This window comes from Lissotriton vulgaris, chromosome 10 (genome assembly GCF_964263255.1).
Source record: "Lissotriton vulgaris chromosome 10, aLisVul1.2, whole genome shotgun sequence".
In the NCBI taxonomy this organism is placed as follows: Eukaryota; Metazoa; Chordata; class Amphibia; order Caudata; family Salamandridae; genus Lissotriton; species Lissotriton vulgaris.
Genome location: NC_141698.1, coordinates 1,087,393,473 through 1,087,418,802, shown reverse-complemented (window position 1 = coordinate 1,087,418,802; position 25,330 = coordinate 1,087,393,473). Strand labels below are relative to the sequence as shown.

Sequence of the window (25,330 nt, the reverse complement as noted above, 5' to 3'; positions counted from 1 at the left end):
CCGAGCTGCATTAGCTTCTGTGGCCATAAGTGCATGGCATTGAGGAGGGGGGGGGGGGCAGTGATTACAGTACTGAGAGGCCTGGTGAGGCCCTTGCAGCATGGCAGGTGTTTAAAGTTGGAGTTCTTGAAGTGGAGTGACATTTTAGGGGCAGGGGTTTAGGCTGATGCCACAAACATGGTTAATCCAAAGATCCTGAGGTCGATGGCTGCAGTGCCACCCACCTCAATGGAAAAGTTCAACAAAATGAGAGGGGATCAGGTGAGCAAAGAAAAGCCAGCAGCGAACGCAATTGAGTAAGTCAACAGTTTCTCAAAAGCAATCCAGGACTCCAGGACAATACTGGAAGGCAAGATTCACTCAGTAGCTCTGGAAGTGGGGCTGCTTTAAGCTGGCCAGAGAAAGTGAGCTGACAGTGGAGGTCTATGGAAACAGGACATGACAATGCTTAAGTCTGAAATGATGGACATAAGGAAAGAGATGTTAGACATTAGTGAAATGGTATGAATTCCGGAGTTCTGCCTTAAGGATGCAGAAGCAAGAGAGAGGAGAAGCAATATCTGAATCAGTGGGTTGCCAGAACGCAAAGAAGGGATGGATATGACTACATTTCCTGATAATTGGATATGCATGGATGTGGTTCTGCAGTGGCTGTCAAAGCTTTTTGCTATTTAATGGTACATAGGGCTCCTGTTCTCCTGCGGCCCCTGGGACTTGACTAAGACCAGTGATGGCCAAAATACTCCATTAAAGAGAGACTAAGACTTAATCCTTCAAAGTGCCCTAGAGCATGGCTCCAACAAGACTGAAACACTAATGTGTCAACATTCCCTTACTTCATGACAGCAGTACAGGAGCAGCAATCCTGCAGGTGAACAAGATACTAAGAGAAGCCTAGAACTGATATGCTTCTGTTCAAGGCAAAGGTTAAAGCTATACATGAAGGGTGCACCTACTTCTTTATGGAGGCAGAGGCGGCAGTGAACTGGGTAGAGGAATGTACCATTGGAGTCATCAGGAAACCAGGCAGTGAAAGGAGGAAACCTGCCAACAGGAGGAGGAGATCCACTTGAAAAGGAAGCAGAGGTAGAGACCGCTCTCTGCATGAATGGATGGAAAGATGACAAGAGGAGGCAGCTGCAGCAGCAGACTCAATAGTAAAAGCAGAGAGAGGGAAGCAAAACAACTCTGGACTCAAACTCGTTGTGTGGTGAGAACGCCGGAACTATCAGGAGAGGAGGAGGAGCAGGATAGCCTGTTTGACACTCCATCACTTCAGAATGTCTTGTGGGATGGCAGCAAGGTCACAGTACAGCAGAGCAACCAATATGAATGGTGATAAGGGGCCAGGAGTAGACATAAATGATCATGGGGTATATAGGTAATGTTGAGGTTGAGCCAAACTGTGTATGTACTCATGTGGGATGTAAAGGCTTAGGAGGCGCATTCCCTCCAGATGCCTTTACGTCCATGTGAAGTTGATCAAGGCAGGGTTATTGACTCAAATGATAAGATAGAGCAGTTGTATTCGAGTTTTGTATGTAGCTACAGTGAAACAGACATCTCATGAGTAGCAGGAACAAGTTCCTGAGGGTAGAGCTGAAGCAATTTCAAGCTAAGCCCAAAGGGAGTTAGTTATAGTTTATGCTAGTGTAGTTCAGTCAGAACAAGTCAACACTGAAACATTGAGTCCACTGAAGAGAATTGAGTGCACTGAACTAGGGGAGGGGGGGGGGGGAGACAGGGGAGGAGGGGTATAGGGAGGGGGTGTCAAGATGGCTAGACAATGGGCATGAACAATTCAGATTCGTTCAGAGCCATATGCATTACCCTGCGAGGTCCCTCAGGGATTTTCCTTGAGTCCAACTCTTTTTAATATATATATCGCAGAACTTGCCCCTTTGATTCAAAAGTTTAGCTTCAGTCTGACGACCTATGCTGATGACACCCAGATAGTCATGGCAGCATATTGAAAACAAGCTGCGCCCACCCTACAGTTTCAGAACTGTATGAGAGAAGTAAACAGATGGATGAGATTGTATTACTTGAAGCTTAACTCTGCAAAGACTGAGATAATAATCTTCGGTAATTTGAAATCTAGATGGGACAATCTTTGGTGGCCGGCAGCGAAAGGTGAAGGACCCAAACCTGTGCAAAAGGCCAAAGATTTAGGAGTGTGGATTGATACCAAGCTAGCACTATCATACCGGACTTACGCTATCGTCACCCCTCCCACTTTCTTATAAAAAAACTGAAGAAAATCATGTCATACATTCCTACGGATTCCAGAAAGGTGGTAGTTACTGCACTGGTCAGGGCAAAATTGGACTATTGCAATGGTCTGCACCTTGGTATGCAAAAGCAATATCTAAAAAAACGTCAGACGATTCAAAACCCAGCTGCTCGGCTGTTGGGAGACATACCCAAATATGACACATTTTCCAAGGAGAATCACAGACTTCACTGGTTTCCGGTGGCTAAGCGAATTAAGTTTAAAGCTCTCTGTTTAGCATATATGGCTCTGAACAACACAGGACCTTTCTCTCTTAGAAATCTTTTTTTCTGGTACCAACCGTCCGGACAGTTGCGGTCCTCATGCGCAAGATTGATGAAAGTGGCAAGAATACACACCACAGGTTGGGGCAGAAGTTTATCTTACGGTACCGCAAATCTATGGAATACACTACCTGCTGAGCTCAGAGGGGCTGCCTCACTCACCATTTTTTTGAAAAAAGTTAAAAACATGGCTTTTCCAGAGCTGATTTCCTGTGTGTGAATACTACAGTCATAGCACCAAGACACCTCTGGGTATTCGTGCGCTCAACACGTCTAATTAACATTAACATTGCTCACATACAAAGTTCTCCTACTGAATACAAAACTCTGTGTAGCGGGTAGAATCTTGCCTGAATGGTGTGCTCCTAAGGTGCATGCTGGGATGGAAACAATGATGAATCTAGGAAAGGTGGGAGGAGAGGAATGCAATAATGATATTGTATTCAGCAATGTTGAGTATAAAAGACCCAACACTGCAGAAGCCTAAAAATAAATTTGAGGAGGATATAAGAAGAGAGACTGCAGTGGAGCACAGTGTCTCATAATGCTAGGCTCAAGCTTTTACAGGTAAATCTCCGGCACTGAATCTACCTGCGACACACAGGCTACATAGGATGTTCCAGATGGTGTCACATCGATGCCCTGTATGTGTGGGTTGGGAAGACGACCTAAAGCATATGTACTGGGGATGTAGAAGCCCAACAGATTACTTGTAGGAGGTTTGCGGTGTAGTGTAAACAGCAACAGGAGTGGTGGTACCCAGAAATCCAGAAGCAGTGATCCTGGGATTGCTCCATTGGAGTGGGAAGAGCAGAGCAGAAGCCAGATTTATAGACCTATCATTAGTCCCAGTCCAATGGGCTGTAGCCAAGCAATGGGACGCAAACTCCTCTCTGCAGCTAGAGGGCTGGGAAAAGTATCTGAGTAAGTGGGGGGAGAAGAAGGTATAGCTATGGTGTCAGGAGCTATCAGTGTAAAAAGTGTTAGCACTAGCAGCAAGCTGGAATTTTTGGTGCACACTGTGCAGAACAGGAACGACGAGAGACAGCAGAGAGATACAGAAGGCCGGAGACTCATGCAGCAGAGATTTCAAGTGGGGTTCCGGATGTGAAATAGTACAGTAATATCTATAGGGGATCCCCTTCCTCTGCTGTCTTGGGTTCCTTCTCACCGACACCTCCCTGCATTACGAAAACATTTGTAAAGCAAGGGGTGCCTCCGATGGACCCTGCCACCCAACAGCGGCTTGTACATAAATGTTTATATTTATGCAGACTAGGGGCCTGATTTTGATCTTGGTGGAAGGCCTACTCCCTCACAAACTGTCATGGAGATACACAGGCCCCTGGCACAAACACTTCTGGGCAGATTTACAAGCCCCTTGCGCCCCTTTTATGCCGTAGTTAAGTCACTTTTGTGACGCAGCGACGGCGCAAAAGATGTGCCATGCTGTGGGGTATTTACAACATAATGCATCTTGGAGATGCATCACGTTGTAAAGCCATGCGCCAGAAGGAGGCGTTCCTGCGCTGGGGGCAGAGGAGGGGGGCGTTCTGGCACAGGAACGCCTCCAAAAATTGGCTGAGTGAAATCTACAAGATTTCACTCAGTCACTTTTGGGGCCATGCTGCTTCCAAACCCTGCGCCTGCTTTAAGCAGGAGCAAGGATTGACTCGGCATTGTAAGAATAGGGCCCCCCAGAGCATTGCTGGAGCTGCGTCGCGCTTGCGACTCAACTCCAGCAATGCGCCGCCTTTACGGCACAGATACGTCATGCATCTGTGCCGTTTTTGCCCCATGGTGCACCGCATTGTAAATGCGACGCATCCAGGGTGGCAGAGGCATAGCACACAATAACTGGTGCATCCCTGCTGATATGCAGAGATGCGCCAGTTATTGTAAATCTGCCCCTTCATTTTTACATTTTCACCTTTAAAGTTGACAACTTTTTGCACAATGATTTTTGACACACATTTGCTTGCACAGCCTCAAGAGATAGTGTGCTCAGAAATGTTTTTTGCTTACAGTTACACTTCTTTGTAGACCCATTATCAGGCCATAGAACATTCTATGCAAGGACTTAGTACACTGCGCAAAATGTCGCTGTTTGTTGTTGCCCATCCGGCGATAGCTCAGGAGAGATAGAATAAACAATGACAACAGGACAAGAAGTCATGCATTGAGTAAATGGGTCCAGTTTAGTATATAAACTGTGCCAAGACTTTGTTTAGACAAATGGATTGTCAATGCTTGACCCATGCCTGTATTCTAGCCCAGCAGAATTCCAAACACCATCCTGAGAAGGACGGCGGCCTGTTGCAAGACTAGCCACCCAATGACACACTCCCACAAGTAAATGGAGAGTTAGACCACTCTAAGGGATCTGACAAATTAGTACATCCTATGCTTATTAGGATATGAAGCGCTAGGTAGGTGAACCATTATGTATATCCATATAATCCATGTAATAATACAATGGTGGAATTATTCATATTCCTTAGTATTCCTGTAATGCTAGTTACGCTATTTTGTTTCCTACTATTAATCATTGTGCATATGTATTTTACACAAGAGTCCAATTTGTTCAATAAATATTTGAAACACCAATCTGTGTACTTCTTGTAACTCCCTTTGGGCATGCCGGAGTTACTAACGAAAGGGTAAGATCTTTTTCCACGATTTCCTTTGAAGAAATAGGGTTGTCATGTTCTGAGGTGGCAGACATCATTCTGTGCTCGGTCAGGTTAGGGCCCCAGATGGTGCACTGTGAGATAGCAAAGTACCAGCCCAATGTATTCTGATGGTATTCAAAAGAAGAGGGACAGTGCACCAGGATGAAGTCAGAAAATTCCGAGTGTATTCCAAAATAAATTCTTTATTGAATTTCCAATTTAAAATTTGGACATCAGCCAACGCGTTTCGTTCCAAACGGAATTTCGTAAGGGCAGAAGTGTCTTTGTCTTGGTCCACTCAATCAGTGTCCAACAATCAAATGGTTAAAAAATTGCAACAGATTAAGCATGGGCGAATTTTGCGAATCTCGCGTTCGCGAATTTTGCGGATTTGCGAACTCGCAATTCGCAAAATCCGCGAATTCTCACGAATTTGCGGATTTTTTTTTTGTGTGTTCGCGCGGGTTTCTGCCAGTTCGCGAGGGTTTTGTACAATTTCGCAAACGCGAACTTACCTGTCGGGTCGCAAGTTTCGCGAACTTGTTGTTTCTACGTGTCCAGCCTGTTTGGGACACTCTTCTTCATCACTGCCACTCTCTGTCACCACTGCCACTCTCTGACTACTCATGCCACCCTCTGGCCCACCCATGCCACCCTCTGTTTCATCACAGCACCCTCTGGTTGTCCAGTCAGTGTACATTATTGTGGCAAAGCAAGCACACCTTCCCTGCCTCAAGTGACCTGAATTAATTTGGGGCTGATTAATGTGTCACAGAATATTTTTTTAGCTGGCACCTGCTTCCTTAGTGCTTCCTGATTAGTGATCTTTTGCACTTGCTAAGTGCTTTCATTGTTGCAAAATTAGTTACAACACCTGCCCTGCCCCAACTGACAATAATGAATAAGGGGCTGATTAATGGATTTGAACTTCCAGCCTGGCTCCTGCTTGTCTCCCTTAGCTGTAATTCAGGACCTTTGTGGCATATGTGTAACTATTCTGAGGTTCAGAGCAGGGTCACATAATAGTTGCAACTGGCAACTGAACTCTGGAGGGGCCCCTCAGGAAGCACTACAGGAAATGGCTACTAATGATGAGCCTGAACTTTTGAACCTGGTAAGTAGTTTCAGTTTTGCTAAGATCGTATTTCTACAATTTTGCGCTTATTCGCGGGGCGCGAAGTTGTACTGGGAAGCCGCGAACTCACGCGAACAGTGCGAGCAAAATCCGCTGCTCGCGGATTTGCGGATTTTGCGGGAGATTCGCGAATCTCGCGGATTGCGAATTTACCGAAAATCCGCAAAATCCGCGAGCGAAACGGATTTTCCGCCCATGCTTACAACAGATTCCTTAAGGGCCTGGGTTCAAAAATCGTAAACACATTCATCATACCACAGGCTTCCAAGTCGATCGATTCGTCTGGACAGTAAAACCCAGGTCCTTCATATAAACCTTTACTTTTCACTTCAAAATATAAAAGAATCCAAAGGCCAAAGTGACAGCCAATATTCTTTATCCATGTCAATGCTCGCAGTAGCAGTACCAGTCCCTCATAGAGACTCCCAACGTATTCTGATGGTATGTGTGGACTCAGTCCCGTATAGTTTTGACACTTATGTTGTCCAAAACGCACTGTCTTACTATAAAAGTAGGAACTGTTTGACAAATGGCACAGAAATCCCGTCTGACTTATTAGAAGTACATTATATGTTATGACACTTGTATTAAGGTGAATCCGTTCGCATTTGTGATGGAGTCCCTGTCCGTCAAACTCTAACTCAGGCCCTAAGTGAAAGAATGTGTCATTACATGTCTGCTATGGAATTGTAGTTGAGCAAGAAAATCCAACCCCCTTTGAGATAATATACATTGTCCCTTACATTAATATGATACTAATAAAATAGCAAGATTAGACTCTGTGTTAGTAAGCATATGTACGCTTGGTACCTGAATATATGTGCAATAATTTGAAGAACAGTATGGGCGCACTATAGGTTTTGTGCTACTTGTTGAGAAAGAAATACTTTAAAAAAAATTGGAGTCGTTTCCTCCACCTGATTACCTCTAATGTATGACTGGCTTGGCTCTTCCTCCAGCCCTTTGTATTGCCTACATAAATTCAATAGGTCTGGTTATCCACGACTGTGGTCTCTGGTGCTAAACATACGCGAATGATGGCGTGATCCTTTTCGATCTTGATGGAGATAATGAATAGGCTCCGATGAGTGTCCCTCCTTCGATGCAGAAGGGCTGTTTCAATCTCAGTGGAGAACAAACCAGGATTCTGCTCCTGGACTGTGATAATTTGGCAAACTCTGTGCTTCTTCCTTCAACTAGCTCAACAAATTGCGCATGTCACTTCTCCAGGTGAAGAACAGTGGGAACCAAGGGATACTTTTTTATTACTAGGTTTTCTCTGAATCACATGTTGAGGCAGTTGTGGATGTATGACATTACAATGCATGCTTTTATCACGCATGCCTTTACAACGCGGTTTTTACATCGCAAACCATTTCAACGCATAGCGCTTTGGGGTGCTGGATAGTGAAAAGTTTAATTTACTATTCCAACACCAGTCCCCATGGACACTAGGGAAGGTATTGGATAGTAAATTAAACGTATTCCCTTTCCTAGAGAGCCCCCCCAGTGCAATGCGTTGTAATGGTTTGCGTTGTAAATACTGCGTTGTAAAGGCACTGCGTGGTAAAAGTTACGTTGTAAAGGTTGTTCACCGGCAGTGGATGTATGACATTACAACGCAGTCAAATCAACCCATCATAAACTCAATAAAAACCCTGAAATCAGATACTGTAAGTCTTATGATCCCAGACACACCTTGGCACCAGCTGCTACATTATCAATGACTGAGGACCAGATGTATCATGGAATTGCATTGACCGTGCGTCACGCATGGTGTTGCAACAGCAACCCAATACTAAAGTCAGATTTACCAAGCAATGCAACGCCACCTTGGTAAATCTGGAGTAACGCAAGGCAGTGCTAGTTGTTTCCTTGCGTTACTCTGCGCCAGGAAGGCATTCCCTGGGCGGACGGGAGTTTGCCCACGCATCCACCCATGGATTTTGGCGCATTTCCAGACTTATCAAGACTGGCAATCCTAGGAACGTGTCAAAATGCTACGCCTTCCCAGAGGAGCCGCAACGAGGAGAAATATCTTAATTTCTCCTCGTTCTTTCCTCTTTCTAAGTGTGCAGCTTTTAGTAGCACACTTAGAGGAAAAAGCCTCTGAAGACTGTTTTTATGCAGGAAGGTGTCGCTCCCTGCATAAAAACAATCCTGCTTTCAATGCAGACACCTGTGCACCATGGTTTAAGATTACCTGCATTGGCGCTCAGCAGCAGATTGCGTCCCAGTTCAGACAGAGAGCAGAAAGTGCCATATATTTGTAAATATGGCACATTCCTGCCATCTCTCTTTCATGCAGGGCAGCTAGTGGTCTTGCTGCGCTGCTCTGCATGAAAGATTGATGGATGGGGCCCTGAGTATTGCACAATATCTGACATGACATTATCTAAGAACCTGAACTCCTCCGATCTTGCACTCCAACACATGGCCATCCAAGCTGCCTTTGGAAATGTAATCCTCTTTCCGTTGCTAAACATGAACGGAACTAGTTGCCAATGAGGAACACGTTTGCATGTTGTTGCTTACATTGTTTGGGAAAATACGCCATCAAAATGCCTTTAAATTCCTTGTGTACATGGTATCCTGGTATATCCGACACAATTCCCTGACGTCAAGTGTCAATCTTGACCTCCAATAAATGGGCAAAAATACTTTGAGATTTGTGAGCAATAAATGTTAGAACAGTCTTACAACACGGTTTAGGTACAAATGAGTCTTAGATAAATACCTAATGTGAGTCTGTTGCTATTGTGGTTGTGTTTGGAGGCAGAGTTCTCAAATGTCTTGTGCTACTAATTTGATTCACCTTTTTTCAACACTTTGCAGTAAATATGTGGTGTAAAACCCACCATTTGAATCTATTTTTTTCAAAATGTTCTTGCAGGGGAGAACCCCCCGCACCATCCTTTTGCAGTTCGGGCTCGCTCGCTTCCCTCGCTCGCTTATTACATTAGGGTACAACCTTTTTTGCCTCACCACTTTCAAAATCCACCAGCGGCCACCGGCTACTACATAGATATGGATGTATAAAAAAAACAGTAGGGTGTGGTAACTCAGTGGTTGTTCCCTGCTGCATAAGATCGTCTGTGCCACAGATAACGTGTCAGTCATTAGCTTTTCTAAATGTAACTATAAAAGGTGAAAATCTACTAATCAAAGGCTTGCTTCTACCATCTGAAGTTGTTTACAACTTTTGTTGGATTTACAAAAACTCCAAAGTGTACACGCCTGAATCCTTAAAAAATTGTGATTTGTGTGCTGATGCCTAGGCCTAAACCAAGGAATTCTCCATCTTTGTGAAATCCAGCTGATTTTATATACTCCGGATGTGCATGTTAACTAAAATTATTAATCCTTTCTCCTATACCCGTTCTACAAAAAGAAGGGTTTGGGCACTTTTTCACACCATTTACCCACTAAATCCTACCTCTTCACAAACGTTGTAGGTTAGTGAACGGAGAGGAAATTATTTGTAAATATTTGTGAATATCCTCAAAGTTAAAACTGAGTCGATGTAAATCACATATCCAGTGGCCATATGCTTCCCTATGGAATGGGCATTACAACATTAACCTTAAATTAACCATGGCAGGAAATTCTACAGCTCTGTAGTGTTTTCTACTATCTCAATCTCAATCAATAAATCTTAGGAATAGTCTGCCCTTATCAAGACATGGGGCTTAAGTATGCAAACCTCTTTGTAAAATTGCCCAGGTTGCTTGCTAAGCTGCAGTAGTAACGTTTTTGCAAATAAATATTCCTGGTACCTCAACACATTTTACTCATTAAACACAAGACAACCACTCGTTGAACAGGAAGACTGAGTCCACAATAAAATGTCTTTTATTCTTTTAGCATCTTACCCACGTAAGACAGGCTGTTCATTTCACTTTACCTTTCAAGACCTAGGAAGTAAGACAGCAGGGTGACAAAGAAAAAGACGCACACAAAGTGAGAAAGAGGGTTAAAGGGAAAAAGACAGCTACAAAAATATATGTCAAGAGGACAGAGAGATCAAGGACACAAAGACAGACATTCGTAAAGAAAGAAGTACAAGTACAAGAGATAAACCGCAGTCATTTACAGATATTAATATAAAGAAAGAGAGAGGCAGATGTAAGGAAAAGAGAAAGAACAAATAAATGGGAAGACAGAGTCAAGGAATGAAACGGGTAGAGCATAGAATAGCAGAATGAAGGATACATTGAAAAAGTGAAGGAGAAGCAAAGGAGCTAAAGAATAGATTCAGAATGAAAAAGTGAAGGAGTCTGAGACAGACAGAAGAGACAGCATTAGTGCTTTACAAGACGACTACTGTGCCGACTTTGCTCAAGGATTGCTGACTAAAGAACAGAGAAGGGTACTATTCACAGTATTTCTTTCCGTGTGTTTTTAATCTACAGAATAAAGGATTGTATGTACAATAGAACTATGTAATGCCCTTGACAAATGCATACTTTTTCATAAAGCAGGGAAGATATTTGCAGGAAAGATAATGTTTGTGCACAGCAGCACAGTCACAGAGGGTTTGCACATGATATTCCCAGGTATCACAGATGAGAGGCAAAAGCCAGGAGGCAAAACTTAGAAGTCAATTTTAAAACCATTCATCTCAAGGAATGCTTGAACTGGCCAACTTCTCAGAAATGTGGACTCCTCCCCAAACCCCACCCGCAACACACTTTTTAAAATGTGCTAAATTTGCAATAAAAAAAGTCCCGGTTCTTGTATATCTCATAAACTATAAATAAACACTGCATAGTTCAATGTTCTGAAAAAATTATTGCAGTATGATGGATCCCACGTGGACATCAATAGGGTGCGAAAAGAACCGGTGTGTGGGTGGTCCTCATAGGCCCAGGGGCGGGTCGCAAGAGTGCCGGCTGGAGGTTGGTACTCTGAAACAGGGTGGGGCCTGGACCTGTTCTGAAGCTGAATGGAGAGTTGGCGGCCATCGAGGCTGCGGCTGCGGCGGCAGCAGCAGCTAGGGGGCTGCTTACAATCCGCGGTGCCAATGGCTTTAAGTGTTCTTTTGAAAAGGCTAATTTTACCTGTTGAAAAGAAAAGAAAGGAAATTAAGCAAATGTAATGACCTATCATTCAGACAGCATGCCACTGCGGTTAAGATACTCACATCCGGGTAGACGCTCGGCTGACATAAAAATGTTTACTCACCATTATTAACTGGGCCAAAAATGACTATTGTAAGTTAAAAAAATTATTTGGATCTACCTTTATTTATGGGGTGACCAGAACATGGTGGAAGGATGATGGGCATAGTAAACATCAGTATGTTATGAGTACTTGTGGGCTAGCAGCATTGCTGATAAGAATATTGCCTCGTTGAGGCACGCAGATCAAGGCTTTAATATTTGGTATCTGTAAAGGAATTTTGGGGATTCAATTGAGGCCAAAGGTAGCAAGGTAGATTGGTAATCCCAATAATTATCTTCCTTAGGGTGATGATAGAGAAACAAAGGAGATAACCCTGGCCGAGACCACAAGCATTAGTGGCGCATAAGGGGATCCCTCACAGTACTGAGCATGCTCATGGTGCCGGCATGGAAATTCTAGAATTTCCCTTTTATACCAGGCACCATGCAAGCTAACCACAGTCCAGACAGTATTATACCAGGCACCATGCAGCTAACCTAAGTCCAGAAAATATTATACCAGGCACCTTCCAAGCTAAACTCATTCCAGACAATATGATAGCAGACAACCCTCAAGCAAGCTACCCTCAGTCTGGGCTATATTATACCATGTACCTTGCAAGCTAACCTCAGTCCATCTGTGCTGGCCCTGGAATACGTGCCTCCATCTGTGCAGGCCCTGTAGTGCATTCCTCGATCTGACCTGGAGCGTAAGTCTTGGTTACGGTGGGCCCAGGCAGTGCATGCTTCTATCTCTGTGGGCCGGACAGTGCATGCCTCTATATCTGTGGGCCATGGAGTGAATGCCTCATTATCTGTGGGCCCGGGCAGTGCATGCCTTTATCTCTGTGGGCATTGGGGTGTATGCCTCTACCTCTGAGGGCATTGGAGTGCAAGCCTCAATCTCTGTGTGCCCTGGGGAGCATGGCCCTATCTCTGTGGGCCTTGGAGTGCATGGCCCTATCTCTGTGTGCCCTGGAGTGCATGCCTCTATCTCTGTGGGCCCTGGAGTGCATGACTCTATCTCTGTGTGCCCTGGAGTGCATGCCTCTATCTCTGTGGGCCCTGGAGTGCATGCCTCAATCTCTGTGGGCCCTGGAGTGCATGCCTCTATCTCTGTGGGCCTTGGAGTGCATGCCTCTATCTCTGTGTGCCCTGGAGTGCATGCCTCTATCTCTGTGGGCCCTGGAGTGCATGCCTCTATCTCTGTGGGCCCTGGAGTGCATGCCTCAATCTCTGTGGGCCCTGGAGTGCATGGCCCTATCTCTGTGGGCCTTGGAGTGCATGTCTCTATCTCTGTGGGCCCTGGAGTGCATGACTCTATCTCTGTGTGCCCTGGAGTGCATGCCTCAATCTCTGTGGGCCTTGGAGTGCATGTCTCTATCTCTGTGGGCCTTGGAGTGCATGTCTCTATCTCTGTGTGCCCTGGAGTGCATGCCTCAATCTCTGTGGGTCCTGGAGTGCATGGCCCTATCTCTGTGGGCCCTGGAGTGCATGCCTCTATCTATGTGGGCCCTGGAGTGCATGCCTCAATCTCTGTGGGCCCTGGAGTGCATGACCCTATCTCTGTGGGCCTTGGAGTGCATGTCTCTAATTCTGTAGGCCCTGGAGTGCATGCCTCCATCTCTGTGGGCCCTGGAGTGCATGCCTCTTTCTCTGTGGGCCCTGGAGTGCACGCCTCAATATCTGTGGGCCCGGGCAGTGCATGCCTTTATCTCTGTGGGCATTGGGGTGCATGCCTCTACCTCTGAGGGCATTGGAGTGCAAGCCTCAATCTCTGTGGGACCTGAAGTGCATGGCCCTATCTCTGTGGGCCTTGGAGTGCATGCCTCAATCTCTGTGGGTCCGGTAGTGTATGCCTCTAACTCTGAGGGCCTTGGAGTGCATGACTCAATCTCTGTTGGCCTTGGGTGCATGCCTAAATCTCTGTGGGCCCGGGCAGGGCATGCCTCTATCTCTGTGCGACCTGGAGTGCATGGCTCTATCTCTGCAGGCCTTGGAGTGCAGGCCTCAATCTCTGTGGGCCAGGAAGTGAATGCCTCAATATCTGTGGGCAGAGGAGTGCATGCTTCAATCCCTCTGGGCCCGGGAAGTGCATGCCTCAATATCGGTGGGCCCGGGCAGTGCATGCCTTTATCTCTGTGGGAATTGGGGTGCATGCCTCTACCTCTGAGGGCATTGGAGTGCAAGCCTCAATTTGTGTGTGCCCTGGGGAGCATGGCCCTATCTCTGTGGGCCTTGGAGTGCATGGCCCTATCTCTGTGTGCCCTGGAGTGCATGCCTCTATCTCTGTGGGCCCTGGAGTGCATGCCTCTATCTCTGTGGGCCCTGGAGTGCATGCCTCTATCTCTGTGGGCCTTGGAGTGCATGCCTCTATCTCTGTGTGCCCTGGAGTGCATGCCTCTATCTCTGTGGGCCCTGGAGTGCATGTCTCAATCTCTGTGGGCCCTGGAGTGCATGGCCCTATCTCTGTGGGCCCTGGAGTGCATGTCTCTATCTCTGTGGGCCCTGGAGTGCATGACTCTATCTCTGTGTGCCCTGGAGTGCATGCCTCAATCTCTGTGGGCCCTGGAGTGCATGTCTCTATCTCTGTGGGCCCTGGAATGCATGACTCTATCTCTGTGTGCCCTGGAGTGCATGCTCTGTGGGCCTTGGAGTGCATGTCTCTATCTCTGTGGGCCTTGGAGTGCAGGCCTCAATCTCTGTGGGCCAGGAAGCGCATGCTCAATATCTGTGGGCAGAGGAGTACATGCTTCAATCTCTTTGGGCCTTGGAAGTGCATGCCTCAATATCTGTGGGCCCTGGAGTGCACGCCTCAATATCTGTGGGCCGGGCAGTGCATGCCTTTATCTCTGTGGGCATTGGGGTGCACGCCTCTACCTCTGAGGGCATTGGAGTGCAAGCCTCAATCTCTGTGTGCCCTGGGGAGCATGGCCCTATCTCTGTGGGCCTTGGAGTGCATGGCCCTATCTCTGTGTGCCCTGGAGTGCATGCCTCTATCTCTGTGGGCCCTGGATTGCATGACTCTATCTCTGTAGGCCCTGGAGTGCCTGCCTCTAGCTCTGTGGGTCCTGGAGTGCATGGTCCTATCTCTGTGGGCCTTGGAGTGCATGGCCCTATCTCTGTGAGCCCTGGAGTGCATGGCCCTGTCTCTGTGGGCCCAGAAAGTGCATGCCTCAATCTCTGTGGGACTTGGAGTGCATGCCTCTATCTCTGTTGGCCCTGGAGTGCATGTATCTATCTCTGTGGGCCTTCTGTAGGACCTGCAGTGCATGCCTCTATCTCTATGGGCTCTGGAGCATATGCCTCTATCTATGTGGACCCTGAGGTGCATGCCTCAATCTCTGTGGGCCCTGGAGTGCATGCCTCAATCTCTGTGGGCCCAGGAGTGCATGCCTCTATCTCTGTGGGCTCTGGAGCATATGCCTCTATCTCTGTGGGCCCTGGAGTGCATGCCTCTATCTCTGTGGGCCTTGGAGTGCATGCCTCCATCTCTGTGGGCCCGGGAGTGCATGGCTCAATCTCTGTGGGCCCTGTGTAGGACCTGGAGTGCATGCCTCCATCTCTGTGGGTCCGGTAGTGTATGCCTCTAACTCTGAGGGCCTTGGAGTGCATGCCTCAATCTCTGTTGGCCTTGTGTGCATGCCTAAACCTCTGTGGGCCCGGGCAGGGCATGCCTCTATCTCTGTGCGACCTGGAGTGCATGGCTCTATCTCTGCAGGCCTTGGAGTGCAGGCCTCAATCTCTGTGGGCCAGGAAGCGCATGCCTCAATATCTGTGGGCAGAGGAGTGCATGCTTCAATCCCTCTGGGCCCGGGAAGTGCATGCCTCAATATCTGTGGGCCCGGGCAGTGCACACCTTTATCTCTGTGGGCATTGGGGTGCATGCCTCTACCTCTGAGGGCATTGGAGTGCAAGTCTCAATTTTTGTGTGCCCTGGGGAGCATGGCCCTATCTCTGTGGGCCCTGGAGTGCATGCCTCTACCTCTGAGGGCCTTGAAGGGGATGCCTCTATCTCTGTGTGCCCTGGAGTGCATGCCTCTATCTCTGTGGGCCCTGGAGTGCATGCCTCAATCTCTGTGGGCCCTGGAGTGCATGGCCCTATCTCTGTGGGCCCTGGAGTGCATGTCTCTATCTCTGTGGGCCCTGGAGTGCATGACTCAATCTCTGTGTGCCCTGGAGTGCATGCCTCAATCTCTGTGGGCCCTGGAGTGCATGTCTCTATCTCTGTGGGCCCTGGAGTGCATGACTCTATCTCTGTGTGCCCTGGAATGCATGGCCCTATCTCTGTGGGCCCTGGAGTGCATGACTCTATCTCTGTGTGCCCTGGAGTGCATGCCTCAATCTCTGTGGGCCTTGGAGTGCATGCCTCTATCTCTGTGGGCCTTGGAGTGCATGGCCCTACCTCTGAGAGCCCTGGAGTGCATGCCTCAATCTCTGTGGACCTTGGAGTTTATGGCCCTATCTCTGTGGGCCTTGGAGTGCATGCCTCTATCTCTGTGGGCCTTGGAGTGCATGCCTCAATCTCTGTGGGCCCGGGCAGTGCATGCCTCTATCTCTGTGGGCCTTGGAGTGCATGTCTCTATCTCTGTGGGCCTTGGAGTGCATGGCCCTACCTCTGAGAGCCCTGGAGTGCATGCCTCAATCTCTGTGGACCTTGGAGTTTATGGCCCTATCTCTGTGGGCCTTGGAGTACATGCCTCTATCTCTGTGGGCCTTGTAGTGCATGCCTCAATCTCTGTGGGCCTTGGAGTGCATGCCTCTATCTCTGTGGGCCCTGGAGTGCATGGCCCTATCTCTGTGGGCCTTGGAGTGCATGCCTCTATCTCTGTGGGCCTTGGAGTGCATGCCTCTATCTCTGTGGGCCCTGGAGTGCATGGCCCTATCTCTGTGGGCCTTGGAGTGCATGCCTCTATCTCTGCAGGCCCTGTGGTGCATGGCCCTATCTCTGTGGGCCTTGGAGTGCATGCCTCTATCTCTGTGGGCCTTGGAGTGCATGCCTCAATCTCTGTGGGCCCGGGCAGTGCATGTCTCTATCTCTGTGGGACCTGGAGTGCATGGCCCTATCTCTGTGGGCCCTGGAGCGCATGGCCCTATCTCTGTGGTCCTTGGAGTGCATGCCTCTATCTCTGTGGGCCCTGGAGTGCATGCCTCTATCTCTGAGGGCCCTGGAGTGCATGCCTCTGTCTCTGTGGACCCTGGAGCGCATGGCCCTATCTCTGTGGTCCTTGGAGTGCATGCCTCTATCTCTGTGGGCCTTGGAGTGCATGCCTCTATCTCTGAGGGCCCTGGAGTGCATGCCTCTATCTCTGTGGTCCTTGGAGTGCATGCCTCTATCTCTGTGGGCCCTGGAGTGCATGCCTCTATCTCTGAGGGCCCTGGAGTGCATGCCTCTATCTCTGTGGACCCTGGAGCGCATGGCCCTATCTCTGTGGGCATTGGGGTGCATGCCTCTATCTCTGTGGGCCTTGGGGTGCATGCCTCAATCTCTGAGGGCCCTGGAGTGCATGCCTCTATCTCTGTGGTCCTTGGAGTGCATGCCTCTATCTCTGTGGGCCCTGGAGTGCATGCCTCATTCTCTGTGGGCCCTGGAGTGCATGGCTCAATCTCTGTGGGCCCTGGAGTGCATGCCTCTATCTCTGAGGGCCCTGGAGTGCATGCCTCTATCTCTGAGGGCCCTGGAGTGCATGCCTCTATCTCTGTGGGACCTGGAGTGCATGGCCCTATCTCTGTGGGCCCTGGAACGCATGGCCCTATCTCTGTGGGCCCTGGAGGGCATTCCTCTATCTCTGTGGGCCCTGGAGTGCATGGCCCTATCTCTGTGGGCCTTGGAGTGCATGCCTCTATCTCTGTGTGCCCTGGAGGGCATGGCCCTATTTCTGTGGGCCCTGGAGGGCATGCCTCTATCTCTGTGTGCCCTGGAGGGCATGGCCCTATTTCTGTGGGCCTTGCAGTGCATGCCTCTATCTCTGTGGGCCCGGGCAGTGCATGCCCTTATCTCTGTGTGCCCTGGATTGCATGACTCTATCTCTGTGGGCCTTGGAGTGCATTCCTCTATCTCTGTGGGCCCTGAAGTGCATGCCTTTATGTCTGTGGGCCTTGGAGTGCATTCCTCTATCTCTGTGGGCCCTGAAGTGCATGCCTTTATGTCTGTTGGCCTTGGAGTGCATTTATGTCTGTTGGCCGTGGAGTGCATGCCTCAATCTCTGAGGGCCCTGGAGTGCATTTATGTCTGTTGGCCTTGGAGTGCATGCCTCCATTCTCTGCGGGCCCTGAAGCGTATGCCTCCATCTCTGTAGAAAAGTTACTGATCTTTGCAGATAGCCTGGAAACAGCCTTTGGCTCCATCAAGGAGCTTGAGGAAGAAAGCCATGGGAAAATCCTAAATTAAATGCCCCCCTATTTGGTCAATTTGCATGGGTTTGGCACCTAAATGTTCCATAAGTGTTCTTGGTACTATAGAAATGTTGCTTTGATTTCAACTTAATCCTGTGCCACATACATGTGGAAGGCCTGTTTGCCTTGCCGTGTGAGATTACAGACAGACTCATGGCACTCAATATTTTAGAATGTGCATAAACAGCAGGCTGGCAGTAACCAGCTGAGGGTGATAACTTATTTAGAAGGCACATAACATATCACTTCTCCGATCCTCCAGTCAATAAAAATGTGAGGGTTGGTTTGGATCAGTCTTAACCACTCGAAGTTTCTCCTGATAGCATTCCATTCTACCGTTTTAGTTACCAATTATGTTGGAAGGGTAGAAGCAGCATAGAAATCCCTCCACACTGCTACTCCTCCAGTGAAGGGGCAGTGATCCAGTGCACACGATGGTCGGGTATTTAATTCTGACAATATCACCTTTGTACATCGCAGTATCTTCAAATGGACGCACAAAACATTGCTCAATGAAGACCAAGGGCCATATTATCAAGAACGGCGATAACATTATCGTAGCTTTAGCGGCAGGAAACTGCCGCTTAAGCGGCGATAAGGGGCTTGATAATATGCCCTTGTGTATTCTCATAGAAGCCCAGGTTTGATGTCCTTCACACCAGAACCTGGGCTTCTATGGGAATTCACAAGGGCATATTATCCAGCCCCTTACCGCCGATTTAGTGGCAGTTTCCTGCCGCTAAAGCGGTGATAATGTTATCGCCGTTCTTGATAATATGGGCCCACAAGTTTATCGACCTTATACAAGCAGTTTTCGTAAGAAAAAAATCTCCTGGAATGAAAGAAATACTAATATTTCAGCACTTATCAGACAAGATTTAATCGGTAAAACTCTTCCGTTTCTTGGTCTATGTATGAGTAGCTTACAGTCCAGGTTTTCCCTTTGCATTCTGGTACTCGTCGTCCTCAATTTGTTGTGGGAGAAAAAGAAACCCATCTCCCAGAATGCAAGAGAAAACAGCTGGTCAGATACTCGCACATCCACCTGGGCCAGGTGAGAGGTATGCATTGGTGTGGCACCCCTGAAGACAGTATGCTCCCGCTTACCCCAAGGGGAGTCGTTCCTCTCTGGAGTTTGTTGTAAGGGCTGTACTTCGGCTTGGGGGGCTTCCCAGCAGCTCTGTCCTTGTGCCTTCGACTGCTGATGTGCTGCAACAGCAACAAAGACATCCAAACAATATGTTAAACTTGTGTGGGCCATCGACATTATTATGTTAGATAAACTTTTTGTCAGGTAAACATCAGCATTACGTTCAATGGAATCATTTGAGGTGTCTCGGGTTGTTACTATCAGTGGTATAGCAGGTGCAGTGGCACTGGGCTCTGTGGCCTGATGGATGTATCGAACCCTGATTATTGCTTTATTTTACTATGCAACTAGCGGTTGGAACCTATTTTTAGGTCTGGCCTACCAGTGGCTTGGCAATGGTTGCCTGTAGCCTAATGCAAGGAAATATTGGACCCGGGATAGTAATAAAAGCTATATTTATGGTGCTATGGGCCTTTCACACTCATGGATCTGAGGGTCACTGCCCCATGGGTAGCTAAAGGGGATGTATGATGTTACCACTCATACTTTTACCACGCATACCATTACAACGCGGTATTTACAACGCATACCGTTACAACGCATAGCGCTTTGAGGTGCTGGATAGTGGTAAGTATCATTTTATATTCCAACTCCAGTCCCCGTGGACACTAGGGAAGGTGTTGGATATAAAATTAAACTTATTCCCTATCCTAGAGCGCCCCCCAGCGCAATGCGTTGTAATGTTATGCGTGGTAATGCCTGCGTTGTAAGTGTAGTGCGTGGTAAAAAATGCGTGCTAAACGTTGTATACCGCTAAAGGTCACTGTGGTGCAGATTTTTCAAAATGTCATGCACCGCAGCAACATGCTTTGATGGGGTTCCTTGCGTGAGCGGGAATGCGCCATATTTAACATTATATGGCACATTCCTATCCTCTCCTTACACTGGTACACTATGTGCGGCCTAGCGCCAACACTGGCAAAAAGGGACAATAATCCATCACAAAAAACAAACCTCCTAAACATATTTCTCCTCATTACGCCTTAGGCTTAGCATTTTACCGTATTCCCAGGTCAACCACTCATTGTAAATCTGGTAATGTGCCAAAATCCACGAGTGAATGCACGGGAACACCTTCGCTCTGCCCAGCGAAGAACTCCCTGGGGTGGAGTAACGCAAGGAAGCAACTTGCACTGATGAGCATTACTACAGATGTTACCAAGCACTGCAGGGCCATACAAGACCACTGCGTGGCTTGGTAAATCTTATTCTAGCTTTTGCCTCACCCTCTGTCCCCGTGTGTGGTGCAATTGTGATGCAAACCTTTGTTAAATATACCTGCAAGTTTCTTATTCTACCTATATTTTCCTCTCTCCTCCTAGGTGCTTAATTTGAAAAACAGTAATTGTCTGGACCAAAGGTTTAGCTCAGTGGCACATGACCGGCACTATTAAATGTTGACATGGCCAATACCAAGACTGCATAGCCTTGATTCCATGTTATGCCTCTATCATGCACCACTAGGCACTTTCTTCCCCTCAATGCCACTCTTGCATGTTCCAGCTTTCTCTCGTTGTCACAGGTTTCCATCTTTCTCTCCCTTCTTCTTCTCTTGTGAGTTTCCACTCTATCTCTGGGCCGAAGTTTGTTGAGGGAAAATAAGAGCCAGTTCCCAAAAATGAATGCTGGTGGGCCCCACCTGCAAGCACTGGCACAAATTAAGCACTGCTTCTCCCTATCTCTATCCCTCTCTTGTACCCATCCTCTTATCAGGCTCTCCTACCTATCCATGCCTCTATCTCCCTTTTGGTCAGCAGGCTTCCTCCATTTGTCTGTTAAATGGCCATTCACATGTTGCTTCCACCCATCACAGCATACAGCATAGGACAATGGGACCGCCTCCTTTACCCGTTGGCTCCCGCCCCTTTGAGGGACTGCACAAACCTCCTGCAGATTGATCACACCACTTAAAAGTAGTTCACTTCTCTTTAGCAATACAGATTTTTAAAGTGTGCTTTTTAATGTTATTTTTGTTCACATGGCATTGTAGCTTTCTGCAATTTGAGTGTTTGGTTGAGTGGGGAATTCTCGTCACTTTCACCCAAAAAATAATAGTAAAATGCACAGCACAACTGGAAGGCTTGTTTTGAAAAATCAGCAGTAAAACAGCAACACCTGTGAATGTTTTTTTAATGTAACATTTTTATTGCAAGCTTTTGGTGTCCAAATGTGGGTGTCAGGCAGTTTTTTAAATATGTATATTTTTTTTAATGTTTAAAGGTTTTTTTTAGCAATAATTTAAAAAAAATAACCTTTGCAGCAGCATGCCAGTACTATTCCTATTTGATCTGCCATTTCTTGTTTTACTTGAACTAGGGTTTGCGACAATGGCACTTTGCCTACACCAGCTGCCTACGGCATACGCCTACACTGAGTGCACTTTAGTAGTGCAAATAGGTCTCTCAGTGGAAATGCCAGAGCAGTAGATTGTGGTATCTGAAGGTTTGTTGGTGCAAGGATCTATATTTAAAGGGCAAAACTAAGCTGCTGAGTTAAAATGGATGTTGAGGGTGTAAACCTTATCCTAACATTTATTATTGAATTTAACAAATCCATGTTAGAAGGCGTGTTACTCTTGTCTTCACTGTTGAAATCTGTCTTCACAGTCAGTTCTCCTTCAGTGCTGGCTCTCCCCTTCCTCCACTCTTTACTCTCTCCTATATCATGGTTTCTTCTTGTGCTTCACTGCCTTCTCCCGCTCAAGTGTGGGCTCTCCTTCTGCATCACCAATAATCCCTCCTTCACTGTGGCTCTCTCTTCACTGTGTTCTCCCTCCTCCATTGAGGCCTCTTCCCCGGTTTTACTGAGCTCTTCATTATTTTTTGTAGGCCCTTCCCCAGCTTCAATGTAAACCAGTGCTTAATTTGAGCAGTGGTTTCCTGTGCTCGGTAATGACATTTATTTGTCAATAAAGGCACTTATGACAGCTGCCACATGGTGGCACTGTTTGTGTAGTTTTGGGATGGCTCAATAGAAGGAACCAATATTTGAAATCCACAGTAGAGATTAACAAGGAAAGATTATCTTTCTTGGACTAATCCATCTATGCTACTCCATCAGGGCTAGAGAGTGAATTGTACCGTAAGCCAATGACACGCAACTCACTCCTACAGTACGATAGTCAACATCCTAAGGCCCTAAGGGACAATTTGCCCTATGGGCAATTCCTGCGAGTACGGAGAAATTGCTCATCAGACAGCACCTTTCAGTTTCATGCTGAGGGCTTGTCAGAACAATTATTATCGAGGCATTATCCACACAAATTGATAAAGCGTTCAGTCAAACGGGCGAAGAATAATCATCGTGTAGCCTTGTTGGAACCTCCTGTGAGGGTACCTACTCCTGATCGCTTGTCCTTTGTGAGTACTTTCAGTACGAGGGCAAATAATATACAGAAGGTTGTCCGTCGAAACTGGCGGATTTTGAACTGTTGCAGAGAGAAAATTGCTCCTCCGTTGTTTGCCTTTAAGATATCAGGCAGCATACGGGATCGTATGGTACACACACGCCCAAAATCGACACCTAAGAGGCCAGTAGGAATGCTGTGGGAGTTACCGGCGGTTGTGGGACACCACCCATGTGGGGGTTGTCCCATTTACCCCCAGACCAAGCACTCAATAGACATAGGCACTGATCCACCTTGGGTTCAGTAAAATTTTACGGACTGCAATAGTGCCCAATTGATCTATCTATTGACTTGCCCATGTCAGTTCAGGTATGTCAGGATGACCACACGAAAAGTGAAAGCACGGATGCTTGAGCATAAAAGCTCCTTTAGATGCAAAAAAGCGATGACAAGACTTACTAAGACTTTTTATGGAAAAGAATCATGGAGAAGAGGATTTCCAGAGGACGGTGTTAGAAAAAACGTTTATACCTTTACATATCAGAGACATCTCCAAATACCTGTTTATGAAAGAGCAAAAATTGGTATTTCGGCTCCCTAGTGATACACATGGTCTTGATGACGATATACCGTGGACCAGTTTGTAGACACTGAGTCCAATGTCACAGATTACAGTAAACATATCCACAGAGAGAAGAGCTAACTAGGACGATTCTGAGTGTCCAGAGGGTTATGGTCTATCCCTTATAATATGTTTGCATGACAGTCGAGTGTTCATACCTTGACTTTAGAGTCTTTCCTGGGGTCTAAAAGGGACGTTTTTGGTTTTTTGGCTCCTTAGGAAGACATAAGCTCTCAATGTCGACTCAGTTCATAGACATCTAGTTTAAACACTATATAGTATAGCGAGCCTATATATTGAGAGAGGAGCTAACGAGGACTTTTACGAATGTCCAGAGGGCTTATTTACTTATTTGTTTTACTCCTTATATATGCTGGTATGGCAGCCTAGAATTTACTCCTTGATTGCAGACTTTTTCTTTCACTGCGGTCTCCTCTGTCTTTCACTGTGGTTTTGATTCCCTCCTCTGTAGGTTTCCCCCTTCTTTGCTGGGCCTCCCTTTTTCACTGTGGTCTCCCACTCTCCCTGTGGGCTCGCCCAAGATTCACGGTCGCTCCGTCTTTCACTGTGGTCTTGGTTCCCTTGTTTTTTGTTGGTTCACCCCTACTCCACTGATAATAGTGCAAAACACTCCCCCTAGTGCCTGTCATTCTCTTGGCCTCGCCCCAAGCGCAGGCTCCCAGAGCGAAAATAAAATGCTAATAAGGGCTTATTATCGTTTTATTTTTAATTTGTTAGGCTGCTATGAGGGGTGACGAAATTTAACAAGTGAAAAAGCCCAGTTTTGTACCCATCTGACATCTGGATTAAGCTTGAATCATGAGATTAATTACTATATGTTTATATTTTATTGTGTAATGTTTTTGAAGAAGTTTTTATCTGATGATTATATTTATCTGTTTTTAAATGCGATTTCATTGAGTGATTGTAATACTTTTATGGCTTTTAGCCAAAATAAAGTTAATACTACTACTACCACTACTACTACTACTACTACTACTACCAGAGCATTCTGATGTTGATTAAGTGAGTATAAAAATACTCCTGTTGTTCTCCAAAAAGTTACAATAGGTGATCATTATCTCACTGGATTTCTGGGTCAAGTGCCCCTTGTTGTGAGGCCCTGATTGGAGCTCTGTAACAAGTTCAGGGAGAGCGGTAACCAGTTAAGGACCGCCCACTCGCTTCGCGGAAGCCCATTACTTTCTGTGTCACCCGCGCATCACCGGGCCCCGCTCACCTGCTTGAGCTGCGTCTCGGAGTTCACGTGCACGTCGCAGATTTCACAGTGGAAGGTTTTGTTTTGCAGGCCCGTGCTCCCCTTCACCACCGGGGTCTTGCCTTTCACCCCCGCCCTCGGGAAAGCTTTGATGTTCCCGCTGCCGTTCCGCGCGTCCACCATCGTCTTGTGCTTCGTTCCTAGGAGGATGAAAGGCAAGGACAGTTAGACACAATGGCATGCCAAAGACCTCAGTTTACTAGCATCGCTGCCGGCGGTGCGAGCATGTGAACTTCAGCTTGTCCGTCTACTGGATTTAAGGACAGAAGCATCATCCCGCCGGGATATTGCATCGGAACCGGACATTAACAGACACCACTCACTTCACCTTTTAAGCAATTTCACCAACTTCACAAATTCTTATAGAAATCTGACAAGAGGAAAAGTTTCTGTACTTTCATTTCGAAAATTTACCATTTCTAAAAGAAATACAAATCTCAGCTGCAAAATTTCAAATTTCGAACTGAAATTTGGGGACCAGGTTAGAACTATGCAGAAACTAAATTTGTGTTATTAATTTTTTTTAAACAAAAAGAAATGTACGTTTTTTTTCTACTTCGTAAAGAGTTTCTACAGGTGTTGATTTCCGATGGTTCTTCTAACATCTCAGTGAAGACTGCCGGCTAAAACTGAATCAACCACTGAATTCAACTGATCCTTTCAGTATCCTCAGGCCTCCACTATTTGTCCTGGTTGTTTATTGCCACCCGTCACTTATTGATTGCATACTTCTTACCTGCCAACTCACACGCTGCCACAGTGTGACCCACGACATCGGGTCCCATTACAGGTCTCCCGATGAGGAGCCGATATCTAGGGCTTGAGTCGGGGTACTACGCGGGTGGACGGCGTCCCCCCACTTATTTTACATGGGGTTGCCGTCCCCCCCTGCCAAACAGCAGGACTTCACTCTTTGGCCTCTCTGGGACGAGGAGCTTGGCACCTTTCGTGACGTCACTTCCCGTCATGACGTCACTTCCGGTGACAGCGTCCCCCGCTTCTTTTTTTACGA

At 47.0% G+C, this 25,330-nt stretch overlaps 1 protein-coding gene across 1 annotated transcript in view; it reads right to left on the bottom strand.

The window, feature by feature from the left end:
• Positions 1-10,197: 10,197 nt before the first annotated feature.
• ZNF385D (zinc finger protein 385D) overlaps positions 10,198-25,330 on the bottom strand; it is a 575,209-nt gene continuing 560,076 nt past the window's right edge. The window contains exons 7-9 of the mRNA XM_086942162.1: positions 24,280-24,458; positions 19,029-19,130; positions 10,198-11,423 (exon numbers count right to left, since the gene is read on the bottom strand). Coding sequence (XP_086798288.1) covers positions 11,184-11,423; positions 19,029-19,130; positions 24,280-24,458 — 521 coding nt within the window. The 3' untranslated portion in view covers positions 10,198-11,183. The remainder of the gene's footprint in view (positions 11,424-19,028; positions 19,131-24,279; positions 24,459-25,330) is intronic.